The sequence below is a fragment of the Clinocottus analis genome, unplaced genomic scaffold (assembly GCF_023055335.1).
Source record: "Clinocottus analis isolate CAN_PGR_092001 unplaced genomic scaffold, fCliAna1.0.p SCAF_14, whole genome shotgun sequence".
Lineage (NCBI taxonomy): Eukaryota > Metazoa > Chordata > Actinopteri > Perciformes > Cottidae > Clinocottus > Clinocottus analis.
The window spans coordinates 382,179-395,999 of NW_027175865.1; the positions used below are offsets into that span (position 1 = coordinate 382,179).

At 45.9% G+C, this 13,821-nt stretch overlaps 1 protein-coding gene across 5 annotated transcripts in view; it reads right to left on the reverse strand.

Annotated features, from left to right (window-relative positions):
* The window catches only part of LOC137784547 (collagen alpha-1(XIV) chain-like), an 82,223-nt gene that overhangs the window by 21,317 nt on the left and 47,085 nt on the right, over window positions 1–13,821 (reverse strand). For all 5 annotated transcript variants that reach the window (XM_068575314.1, XM_068575313.1, XM_068575312.1 and 2 more), the window contains exons 20-23: window positions 9,721–9,850; window positions 4,762–4,884; window positions 4,075–4,224; window positions 1,952–2,068 (exon numbers count right to left, since the gene is read on the reverse strand). In XM_068575314.1, coding sequence (XP_068431415.1) covers window positions 1,952–2,068; window positions 4,075–4,224; window positions 4,762–4,884; window positions 9,721–9,850 — 520 coding nt within the window. The remainder of the gene's footprint in view (window positions 1–1,951; window positions 2,069–4,074; window positions 4,225–4,761; window positions 4,885–9,720; window positions 9,851–13,821) is intronic.

The following is a 13,821-nucleotide window of genomic DNA, read 5'->3' on the forward strand; positions in this document are numbered from 1 at the left end:
TTGAGATGATTTCTCTCTTTAACATCGGTCCATGTCTGTCGGCTCCATCCCATAATGTTCCCCGAGCGTTTGTTGTCTTTGTCGTCTTTGTCGTGTTTGTCGTCTTTGTCGTCTTTGTCGTGTTTGTCGTCTTTGTCGTCTTTGTCGTCTTTGTCGTGTTTGTCGTGTTTGTCGTCATCCTGTCAAACACATTTCAATGAAACATTTCCACGAAAAACACACAACGACTTCAGTTTGTGCGACTTCAGCTGTAAAGTTCCTGAAGCCGAAGTTTACGACACAAAATGATTTAAATGTCTTTTATGGTGAAACAAGATGGCCGCATGAGGCTGGTGCTGCAGAGCAGACGGCGGTTAATCACATCCTGAGAGATCATTTAGCTAAATAAATAAATAAAAAGCTGAACTACTCGGCGGCGTTTGGCAGACGAACGATGAAGAGGAGGAGGAAGGACTTCACAGGAAGCAGACGCTCAGTCCAGAGATGAAATATTGTTTCTGTGATTCATATTCATAAGTTCATTTCATTCTAGAAGAGGAAACGTTCACGTTTCACTCAGTTTGGGGGAAATATTCTGACGATCTGGAACAATATTCTACACAAAAATATAAAATCTAAATATTTTTTTAATTGACTCGAGGAAATTAATTTTCCGTGTTTGACAAATTCTGAAGGAAATCGACCAATACAGAAAATAATATATCATTTATATTATTTAAAATGTTGTAATATATTATTCATATTCCTAATAGTTAGTGAAAACCATATTTTTTTTTATGATTCTCTTATTTGTGTTTGCATCTTATTTTCTGCAGTTTGGATCAAAATGTTTTGCAGAAACGAGACGATTATCATCTGCGTCATTTGCATAAAACACTAACTTTAAACTTTTTTACCTCGTGAATCCTCCTGGAGCGGCTTCCTGAGCTCCTGTCGTCACGTGACGTTAGCGGCGGCGCTAATGTTCGCCAGAGGCCTGAAGGTGATGCAGCGCGGCCGTTAGCGCTCCGTTAGCGCTCCGTTAGCAGACGCAGCGTCTGTTGTTTCATGTTGTTGTTTTTTTATTTGTGTGTTTATCGGTTTAATCAAACGAGTGAAAACAATGCAAATGATCGCCGGAGGCTGTGAGCCCCGCTGGCTGCTGGGAGTCTGAACCAGACGAGTGTCACTGCACGGCTGCTTTATGAGGGTTTGTGAGGACGACTCGGGGCGAATGAGCATCGAGTCTCATGAACGCTTCAAAGAGTTTCAGTTCTTCATCCTGAACTCTGAAGACAAAGAACAACAAGCTTGTAATGAACAATAAATATGATGATTCAGAGACAGAAACCCTGCGAGCGTCTTCCCCCGGAGAGGTCGTTCCCCTCACCGGCGTCTCATGCCCACGGCAGCCGTCTACCCACAATGCACTGGGCTCTGCAGCTTGAATACGAGCTTCTGTCTTCTCTCTCTGTGTTTAACACTCGCAGCAGATGTTAATGTCAGGACCTTTCAGACAACGACGTCTCTCTCTCTCTCTGCATTCTTGAACGCCCCCTGATGAAAGCCCGTGAGAGGACCCAGGACCACAGCGACCCGCCGACCAGCAGGGACCAGGAGCAGAGACCAGGAGCAGAGACCAGGAGCAGAGACCAGGAGCAGAGACCAGGAGCAGAGACCAGGAGCAGAGACCAGGAAGCAGCCAGAGAGACGGCGCTGAGCGTCGGCTGGTTAGTCACGATCTGTCAGCCGGTCTTTCTCTGGGTTTCAACAACGTGCAAAAGCCCAAAGAAGACGGCTGCTGGGATGAGAGGCTGCGTACCTGAACGCCACGCGGTGCATGTACCTGAACGCCACGTGGTGCATGTACCTGAACGCCACGCGGTGCATGTACCTGAACGCCACGAGCCACACGGTGCATGTACCTGAACGCCACACGGTGCATGTGTGAGGGTGTTGGGTCGGTACTCACTGGGCAGGGCCTCCAGGACCACCCGGTAGCTGCTGGCGTGGCGGTGAGCCTGCCACTGGCCGCAGAAGGTGCTCATCCTCACCTGGTACGCACTCAGGTTGGTCACGCCCAGAGACACTGTGGAGAGGGGGGGGGGGGGGGGAGTAGAGGGTAAGGGAGAGGAGGGGGGGGGGCAGTATCAGAATCTGCACAGACAGAAATGTCTTGTGGAAAATAAACAATCGTAGAAAAATCATGAAATTAATCGGTTACATTGTTTCAACTTTGCTCAGCCCTAATATATATATATATATATATATATATATATATATATATATATATATATATATATATATATATATATATATATATATATATATAGTCCGAAGGCAGCACTGTGGCTTCAGTCCCTCTGAACTTATTTCTGTTCTCAACGTTCATGTTTACGACTAGAAGTGAACACTAATTGGCTTCATAGACTGAAATGGAACAACTTCCTGTTGGTTCACGGCTCCTCTGGTGAAACTTCTCTCGGCTCAAACCGGCGCTGAGTCTCTGAGTTCAGCTGCTTGTTGCTCCTGAAACCAAACCGCACATCGCTGCCACGCAGGAAACACAACCTCGTAAAACTGAACTCGCTGCCACGATGAAACGGCAGAAAACTACAGCGCACGGAACATCTGGTGGACCACACCATGACGCATTTAAATATACATATATACACACATATATATATACACATATATATATATACATATATATATATTCTCTTTTAAATCTCTGCTGTGTGTTACATATGTTTTTCAACCTTTGCTGGTTTTGTGACATTTGTCTGGAAGGGTTTTAACCCGCTGACCTCAGCGCGTCACTGTCCCTTTAAGTGATGCAATAACTGATCAGCGCGTCACTGTCCCTTTAAGTGATGCAATAACTGATCAGCGCGTCACTGTCCCTTTAAGTGATGCAATAACTGATCAGCGCGTCACTGTCCCTTTAAGTGATGCAATAACTGATCAGCGCGTCACTGTCCCTTTAAGTGATGCAATAACTGACCTCAGCGCGTCACTGTCCCTTTAAGTGATTTAATAACTGAGCTCCAGTGAAGCTGCAACGTCGGATGCTATTTTCTGCACATTGTTCAGGTTTTAGCGACTTCTTTCACGTTTAATTACAACAGAAATCTTCTCTGCTGAAAGCCTGAACTCCACAGGATCAAAACCCAAAGCTGGAGTATAAACCTTGTTCTTTTCCTCGTCCTCAGCAGCAGCGTGACCCTGAAGCATCGGGCCGGCGGCCTCGTTAGCATGCAGCCGAGCGCTGTGCACGCGCTGCAAATCACCTCCTGGGATCCCCACCGGCCTCCTGCCCTCTTTCCCACCATCACTCCATCCCTCCCTCCTCCAGGTTTAGCCCCTCCCCCTTTCCCTTTCTTCCTCGTTGTCTTTCGGTTTCAAAAACAGCTTTCATAACAAATTAAATTTAAAAAAATCCTCCTCACTCTGAGACTGATGTGATTGATGTGATTGATCTGAACCCACCAGCCACTCAGGGAGCAGGGGGCGGGACTTAAATCGATTGCATCTGCAGGTCATCTTGGGGGCGTGTCCAATAAAAGGTTTTAGAGGTTTTAGTTGAGACTCGCTGACGGCGGCAACGAGCTGCCTGATTTATTTTAGTTCTAGATCAATAAACTCTATGAACTTTATGTTGTTTCATTTTGTTTCATTCCATTCAAATATCTTGGTATTATATATTTTGACAAAACTACGGAAAGATATTTTTTATGAATCTTCATGTGTGAAGTTTAAATTTCTGCATCAGTTTATTGCCAATAAGCCACATAATTATCGATGTATAACAAGAAACATGCATTTCTGATTAAGGGGGATCTTTAAGCTAATCAATAGCTCCTTCATAGCACACCACAATGCATTGTGGGTAGAACAGAGAGATTCAGTGTAAGAAGACTCTGCAGACGTTTGGTCTGAAGGGAAAAGTGTGTTTTGTTTTTGATGTGACAGAGAGAGAACGTGAGAGAAGATACAATGACAGTCAGTAGTGGTTATTATATATATATATATATATATATATATATATATATATATATATATATATATATATATGTATAAATACGTGGTACGTACGGGTCTTGGCCCGCCCTGACAGAGCGTCGCTGGACCCGGTGGTGTACGAGGCGATGACCTTCACGCTGTACTCGGTGCCGCTCAGCAGGTTGACGATCAGCATGGTGTTCACGTCTTCGCCCACGAAGGTCTCCAGAGCCGGGCCTGGAGCTGCAGGAGGGGGGGGGGGGGGGGCATCGTTAGCCTCAATCCCAGTGAGGAAGAGGAGGAGGGAAGATAACGAGGGGAGGAAAAGAGCTGACAACACAAGGAGGAATGGTTCTGTGTGTTCTGTTAGCTCAGTTAGCTCTGCTCTGCTAGCTCTGTTAGCTCTGGTGGCTCTTTTAGCTCTGCTAGCTCTGTTAGCTCTGTTAGCTCTGGTGGACTCGTCCGTGAACAAGCGCTTTGTCTTCCTCTGGATGCTGAAACATAAAACTAGTTTTCTAAAGAGACACTACCACTTTAGACCACAGGGGGCGGCAGAACCAACGACACATAAAAGTTCCTCGTAGTAGCTTTAACCTTTTTCACCCCGGCCAAGTTAATGTTGAAAAAATTGCGAATAGTTTGCATTCAACACATTTAGCGTTATTGACCTCAGGGCTTCCAGAAGGTCTGTGTGTGTGTGTGTGTGTGTGTGTGTGTGTGTGTGTGTGTGTGTGTGTGTGTGTGTGTGTGTGTGTGGGTGTGTGTGGGTGTGTGTGTTACCGGACACGGGCTGGTACACGACCCGGTAGCCCATGGTGGGGGACGGCGGGGCGTCCCAGCTGATCCTGAAGCGGTTGTACCACTCCTCCGATACGCGCAGGCTCTTCGGGGCCGAGAGGGGAACTGAGCAAAAGAGAGAGAAAAAACACATGAACCATGGACGGGGCAAGAACACATGACCTACTGGACGGGGCAAGAACACATGACCTACTGGACAGGGCATGCACACATGACCTACTGGATGGGGCATGAACATATGACCTACTGGATGGGGCATGAACACATGACCTACTGGATGGGGCAAGAACACATGACCTACTGGATGAGGCATGAACACATAACCTACTGGATGGGGCATGAACAAATAACCTACTAAATAGGGCATGAACACATGACCTACTGGATGGGGCATGAACACATGACCTACTTGACGGGGCATGAACACATAACCTACTAAATAGGGCATGAACACATAACCTACTAAATAGGGCATGAAGACATGACCTACTGGACGGGGCATGAACACATGACCTACTAAATAGGGCATGAACACATGACCTACTGGATGGGGCATGAACACATGACCTACTTGACGGGGCATGAACACATAACCTACTAAATAGGGCATGAACACATGACCTACTAAATAGGGCATGAAGACATGACCTACTGGACGGGGCATGAACACATGACCTACTGGACGGGACATGAACACATAACCTACTGGATGGGGCATGAACACATAACCTACTCAATGGGGCATGAACACATAACCTACTCAATGGGGCATGAACACATGACCTACTGGATGGGGCATGAACACATGACCTGCTGGATGTTTCCTATCATGCACAATAGTAAACTTTTTGCACCTTTTCACAGGAATAAATGGGTGACACAATAATGAAAACAATAATAATTCAAACTTATATAACGCTTCACTAGATACTCAAAGACGCTCAGAACAAAGACTTCCACCAGGACCGCAAACTAACTGGATTAAAGATAAAGAAACAGGATAAATAAAGAAAATAAAAAGAGACGAGAGCGAGACAGGAAGTGGAGAGAGATGAAGTGAAAGGAAACAGAACAAAAAAGTAAATTGAATTAAAATAAATTTAAAAAAAAATCTATTAATGAAACACTTTCCAGAGATGTAATTCCCTGCGCGCTGGAATGATGAAAGGAAACCGTCGTCACACAGCAGCGACAGAAACGAGAGGAAGATAATGAGGAAGTCAGAAGAGGAGAGAGAGAGAGAGAGAGAGAGAGAGAGAGAGAGAGAGAGAGAGAGAGAGAGAGAGAGAGAGAGAGAGAGAGAGAGAGAGAGAGAGAGAGAGAGAGAGAGAGAGAGAGAGAGAGAGATTAAACCCAGAAGAGTTGGCGGCGGCAGCCGGGACACGACTTTAGCTAAACTAATAGCCGTAGTTGTGTCAATACTGGATTTGGTTTTCGACCCGTCACGGCTCAATAGATCCAACGACCCTCTGCCTCTGAAGATCCACATGAGCGACTTTTCAGGTCGAGATCCCAGACGCCGGCCGCACGCTTAAAATGCTAACGAGAAACCTCCAGATTACGCCGGCTCTCCTGCCGCTAGAAAGCTAATCTCTCTCTCTCTCTCTCTCTCTCTCTCTCTCTCTCTCTCTCTCTCTCTCTCTCTCGCCACAAATCCCCCATCATGCTCTGACTCTGCTCTTCTTCTCACTTCCACCCTTCAGGCCTCGCGAGTAACGAGAAAAACTGGAGGTTTTAACGACCAGAGGAACCCGTCCAGCAGCCAGAGAACCTTTAGGAGAACTCAGACAGCAATTTGGCTTTTCTGAGGGGAGAAATGATAATAAAGTGATTTCAGTTTAGTGTTTAACGGCTGAAGGACATTTAAGCTCTGAAGGGGCTCACAGTGACTACAACACACAGTGCAGCCATGAAGCAGAGACTTCTATACAACCAGAGGAGTCGCCCCCTGGTGGTCAGGAGAGAGAATGCAGCTTCAACACATGAAGCAGAGACTTCTATACAACCAGAGGAGTCGCCCCCTGGTGGTCAGGAGAGAGAATGCAGCTTCAACACATGAAGCATAGACTTCTATACAACCAGAGGAGTCGCCCCCTGGTGGTCAGGAGAGAGAATGCAGCTTTAACACATGAAGCATAGACTTCTATACAACCAGAGGAGTCGACCCCTGGTGGTCAGGAGAGAGAATGGAGCTTCAACACATGAAGCAGAGACTTCTATACAACCAGAGGAGTCGCCCCCTGGTGGTCAGGAGAGAGAATGCAGCTTCAACACATGAAGCAGAGACTTCTATACAACCAGAGGAGTCGCCCCCTGGTGGTCAGGAGAGAGAATGCAGCTTCAACACATGAAGCATAGACTTCTATACAACCAGAGGAGTCGCCCCCTGGTGGTCAGGAGAGAGAATGCAGCTTTAACACATGAAGCATAGGCTTCTATACAACCAGCTTTTTTTTCAGAAGCAGAGGAACTATTTTCTCCACATTCGGCCATTTTCATGTCCGTTCTTGGCTCCGTAGCGTTGAGTGTTTTTCTTTTTAACTCTCAACCCGAATTCATCACTGAACTCATTTTCATCCTGCTCCCTTCGGGCTCGGGGGGGAAAGTGGACGTCCTCGAGCCGGCGAGCGTTTTTGATCGCTTCATTGATTTAAATCTCCAAGTTGAAGCGGCAAACGACTCTAAAGGAACGGAGGGGAGGAAAAAAAACCCTCTTCTGGCTCTGATCTGTGCGTCAGAGAAGATTTCAATGCCACGTTCATACCGCCACATCGTGTGTTCTCGTCCGTCAGCGTCTCTGCATTCTGAGCGATCGCCTCGTCCCTCTGGTGGATTAGACCTTCAGATTATCATCCTGCCTCCTTCGTCGCATGATCCATCTTCAGCTTGAGGCTAAAAACCCAATCACGCTCTTCTATATATTTGCTGTTACGCCTCCCTCGGCGTTCACTCCCCCCCCTCCTGTCCCTCTCGGGTTCAAATCCCTTAGATTACACCGGCTCCCTGTGTCACATCATCTATCTTCGCTGGGGGGGAAAAACCCAATCACCCCCCGACTCTCTGTCGCTCCTCTCTCGGCGATCATCTCATCCCTCACCAGCTAACGGGAGCCATCCGTCATCGGCGGGGTGTCAGAGGGCCCCGCCGTTTAAAAACCAGAACGTCGTTAGAGCGAGCTCATGTGTGTGATGCCCAAAAAGACGAATGGCAGGGAATCCTCAGCGTTTCCTTTCGCTGAAAGCCGAGTGTTTGATCCCGTTATGCGACTCGGCGGCAGAGAAAACCATCAGCCGCCGCCGGAGTGTTCACAACGGCAATCAGTCACGTTTAACATCAAAAATGAGGGAAAGGGAAGAATGTTTCCGACATATTTCTGTCTCCAGCTCCGCGGTAAAGGAAATGGACGTGGAGCATCGAGCCACCGGGACGGGCTCCTCTCTCTGCTACGGCCGGAAAGGACACACCGGAGACTTAATATTTACCAGCTAGAGGCGCCGCTTCATGGAGACGCTTCTTTTGGGGTTGGAGGTTGATGCAATCACAAAGTATTTTCCTCACAATCATGAAGAAAATGAAAGCTGCTCGCAGCTGTGAGCGGGTCCTCGCTCCAGCACGTTGGGGACGCCCGCGGGTCGCCGGCCGAGAACCTTCACCCACCAGGTGAAGGTTCTCGGCCGGACGAGTACGGCGACCCTTTCAGCTCCCCCTGATGTGCTGGAGTGAGGACCCGCTCACAGCTTTAATTTATATATATATATATATATATATATAGTATTCCCAACCAGACCTTTACCGGCTCAGATGGATGAATCTCTCTCGCAATGTGACTCTCGTTAACGTTCAGCGTCTCACTTCCATCTGAACGTGTTTGCTTTTCCAAATAAAAGCTTCTTTTTTTCCGCAAACACAATCAAACCAAATGAAATAATAATGAGGGATCTTAAATGAACAGTTTTTTTGTGTCTTCGGGGGGTTGATACTTCCTGATAGAGTTTAATCCTCTTCATTTATTTTGGTGCCAAGAAGGACAACGCCGCCTCGACCCCTCGGGCAAACAGTGCCGCTGCATTTTGCACGAGATGAAGAGCTGAACGCGTCTCGGCTCTGCTTGAATAGCAAATGTTTGTTTAGTTTAGTGCCGCCACTGTGGATTAAATATCTCTTTAATATAGAAGGAAGTGAGGGTTTCAAACCTGGTGGACCTCCAGTATTTATTCTCTTTTAGCTTCTTTTTGTGGGTCTCTACTTACTGTTTCTTGACCGTTCTCAGGAACAAACCCAGTAAAAAGCCTTAAAAATATAAGTTTATTTAACAAGATGCTGAGTACAGTCAATGTGTATTACTATATTTGTTATGTATATCTTATATTTATTATTACTAAAAATGATAAATTGATCCAACAAGAAGAGTTCAAACTACTTTCATGTTCATGTTCAGGATATCAGTAATAGTTTGGTAGTTTTACTCATCGTTCTTTGTTGTCTCAACTAGGATTTAAGTTTGTCCAACTTAAAATGTCTTGTTGGTAGTACGAAAACAACGTGTGGATTAAAATTGTTGTTTAAAGTCTACTTATTCTTAGTTGACTATTGAAAATTGAAGTTCAGACAATTTAAGTTCCTTAGCTGGTCGAACTCAACATTTTAAGGCAGGTTACACATTATTTTACTACTTTTTTTTTTTTTTTTTTACAGTGTAGCAGCAAGACGGATATCGTCCTCAGGAAGCGGTGGAGACCAAAGACGGAGCAAAAAGAGAGAGAGAGAGAGAGAGAGAGAGAGAGAGAGAGAGAGAGAGAGAGAGAGAGAGAGAGAGAGAGAGACAGAGAGAGAGAGAGAGAGAGCTTTACCTTCAACATCCTGTACAAATAAACAAACTTTAACGCTGTTCGGATGTTCTGGGTGATGATGAAACTAAATGGAGGTGGAGGTTGGACTCACGCGTTCGGCCCGTCCTCACCGCCGGCGGTCCGTCTCCGTCGGGGTAAACGGGCGTGATGGAGACTCTGTACTCGGTGTCCGACAGCAGCGGCTGCAGAACCAGGCTGTTCTGGCCCGTGGGCACCGTCCTCTGGAGCAGGAACACATGCAACATACGACACGTTCACCTTCGGGTGATGCATTCTGGGTAAATAAAAAACACCTGATAATTGAACTCGTCCCGCGAGGGCGCGCCTCTCTGCACTATAATGGTCGCCTGTCATTGCTTCTGATTCTTAAAGGGCTTCCTTGACTAGCTTAGCACGTAGCTAGCTTACTGAGCGGGCACACGTGTGCATGCAAGTACACAACGATGTGTATGTGCATACGATTACAGGTGTGTATCTGTATGGATGAGTGTCTTTAGGTGTATTTATGTACGTTTACACACGCAGGTCTTGGAGCATGTGATGTATATTCACGTATGATTAAACCTGAACTTCATGATCAATGTTCAACATGTCACAAACACGTCATTTTGTGTCTCATGTTGTTGACTTAGTTTGTTGCTCCAGACGATGACATCATCGTAGTTTTTGGATTTCATCCTGATGCAGTTTGTGTTTCTTCATCTTCAGGATTAACACTTGTGATTTTAAAATGGTTTGGATCACACACACACACACACACACACACACACACACACACACACACACACACACACACACACAGTGGGATGTTTTCTCTGCCCTCAGCAGGAGAATCTCATGCTGATCTCTTTAATAAAGATTTCCACTGCGCTCAAGTTTACTCAGAAAAACTAAATTAAAGCAAAATATTACAATCTCATAATCACAAAATAATAAACCGACAATGTTGCAGAGACTCTTCATGAGGCGCCTCTGATTCTTAAATGAGAAGAGAAAAGAATAAAAAAGCAAATTAAGATGTCACGCTTGTATCCGGGTAGTTGTAACCCGATATCCCCGTACTTAATCCAGATTATGTCCTCAACCACACGGACTACTTTAAAAGGTAAAACACACAGAAAACCTGTTGGAACATAAATATCGACTTCATACATGTGTTACTGGTGTTTTAGTTTATGATGATGCACAGGAAAGGAAAAAATACAGTTTTTGCTTCATATGTATTGAACATATAACATAACTCTGTATGTGAGGAGCATCTGAGCTTTGATCTGAGTGATTTAATACTGATGGAGGCTGCAGGTTCCCTCCTCACCTGCCAGTGAACTCACCGACAGGTGAAGCCTGCTGCTTCCCTTCTTGTCTCGCTTTTCATCTCCTCCTCCTCCTCCTCCTCCTCCTCCTTCTTCTTCTTCTTCTTCTTCTTCTTCTTCTTCTTCTTCTTCTTCTTCTTCTTCTTCTCCTCCTCCTCCTCCTTCTTGTTCTCCTCCTCCTCCTCCTTCTTCTCCTTCTCCTTCTTCTCCTCCTTCTCCTCCTCTTCCTTCTCCTCCTTCTTCTTCACCTCCTCCTCCTCCTCCTCCTCCTCCTCCTCCTCCTTCTTCTTCTTCTCCTCCTCCTCCTCCTCCTCCTCCTCCTCCTCCTCCTCCTCCTCCTCCTCCTCCTCCTCCTCCTCCTCCTCCTCCTCCTCCTCCTCCTCCTCCTCCTCCTCCTCCTCCTCCTCTGTCTTTCTTCCTCTCTGCTCTCATGTTATTCATCAGCGGTAATGATTTATTGACTCATGGTGTGTTTGTCTTCCTTCTCACATGGATGAATGTTAATAACATATTTAGTTGTCGTGCAGAGACGAAACTCAATTTTATGAGAAGATTAATTTTCATTTCTGGCTTTAAGTTACTGAAACTGAATGTTTTTGGACGCCGCTGGAACAAAACCAGCAGTTTGAAGACGTCAAACTTGACTTCTTGTGACTAAAAATATAAAATATGAGAACAGTTATTCACATTCTTGCATCTCACCGCAGCACATTACCCACAATCCCCTGGGAGGTCTCAGCCATCACTGTGAACACTTTTTATTGTGATATCAGCCAACCCCGTTTAACTGAGAGCTGTTTACAACCGATAATCTGCGTTTCGCATCTATAAAGTGGACGTTTCTATGTTGTTGTTTTTTTACGTTTTTGCGCTTAGTTGAAGTTTTTTTACGATCTTTTTACGTTTATTTTTTTTAACCTCCAGAGTGAACGTTGCTTTTCTTGTTGTTTGAACCTTTTGTGAACAAACGAGGAAGTTACTTCCCATTCATGCTTCTCAGGTTACCCACAATCCCCTGGGAGGTCTCAGCCATCACCATGAACAGAGTTGTTCACAAGCAATAATCTGAGTTTCTCATCCACAAAGTGGACGTTTGGACTCATATTTGTGACGTTTTTGGACGTTTTTCTGAAGTCAATGTTGCTGTCTTTGTTGTTTGAACCTCGTGTTCAGCCTCTTCGCTCCTGATCTCCTGATCTCCTCTCTGCCGTCTGTCTGTTTGCATTCTGAGCATGTTCAGTCTCGCCCGGCTTCGTCCACAAAACCTCTACACCCGCCCGGAAAAAAGAGAAAAGCACTCGTTCTCTGACGTGGAAGCCAGACAAACACTGCAGGCCTTGACAAATCAATTCCAGCCCAGTATGATGAAAAAGGCAGCAAGTCTGTAAAACTGTCCCCGTCCACACGGCCGGGCAGAAAAACCACCTGAAAGCTGCAAACATGGTTTCAAAAAGTATTTATAGGATTCAAAAACCCAATCTGGTTCTGACGGAGGCCCAGAATATTAAACTAGAGCGACGAGGCTTGAAGGTTCAGGTGCAGACGAGCGCCCAGGTGATGGGAGAACATTAGACTCCACCACTTCAACTCAGCTAATAGTCATCAAAAGGACGTGTTAGCTAAACTGCACACTATGGAGGCCAAACCAAAACATCTCCACTGCAGTTTAATCCATAATCTCTATTAATCCACATGCAAACTCGAGGGACCCCGATGGGGTTCCCTGTGGGACTATCACTGTTTAACGGTTACAGTACTTATTTATTAATGTTTATACAACAGCTAATGAACTAAAGTATGTTTTATTATCACGGTGGTCACATTGAGAATCAAATAGGCTAAAAAGCAGCTTTAGGGCGGGGCTACAAGGTGATTGACAGGTCGCCACGACGTCGTCATCAATAGTTTAACCCTTTTTATGAGGCTCTCTTTCTCCTTCGACTCCTCTCTGGTAATATTTTTTGGGTGCATATGAGTCTGAAAATGCAACAGAAACGTGTCTCATTTCTTTTTCACAAGGCGGCAACAGGACAACATGCGTGTGTTGTAGCTTCTACAATTCAAAAGACATCCAAAACAAATCCAAACTGGTCACAAAACCCGCTGGAAAGAGGTCAAAGGTCATCCAAACGGAGCGTGTTTGGTATAAAACGTTCATGTTTTCTGTGGCAGAAGGAAAAGCGCAAACTTTATTTTTATCTCCCCTCGACGGCGCTTTTACCCGGCAACGTGTTTACTGCCGAGCAATAAGAGCCGAAACTCCGTTCACGCCGCACATTTGCACTCGAAGCCCCGCGGCTTTCGCTTTATTGGACACCGAGTGAAGCGACGAAGGGGGGAAATAACGGAGCAGACAGATGGCTGCAGAGACGCCAACAGCGACGCTGACGAGCTGCACCTGCAACTCCATAGACGGACGCATGGAGAGATCCTCCTCTTGACCAACAGGGGGCAGAAGAACGCAGAGACGAGGTGCCTGTGGCCTCATAAAGTAGGTCTGGAGAACGGTCGCTGGATGATGAGCGGATTTGCACGTCAACGTTTTGGTGAATCCAACATCCTCCGTCTTGGCTTGCAAGAAAATCACAAGGCGCAACTTTGCAAAGGTGCTTTTCTTAAAGGTATTTTCTTAAATGTCCCCTTTAAATTTAGGCCCAGTTGGTCCGTCATGCACTGGTTTGGATATTACTGCTTTGAAAAAGGAACAAAAGGAGGGAAGATAGTTCTCAAAAAGAGGTAAATCTGACTTAATTCATCAGGTGTACATGTGTCTTGTCTTTTCTAGAGGGGTCAAAGGTCACGAGGAGGAGCCTAATGGAGCCGATTGTGGTCGTCTGGTTGCAGAACGGCTTTAATGCGTTTAATCACCTTTTTCTGCC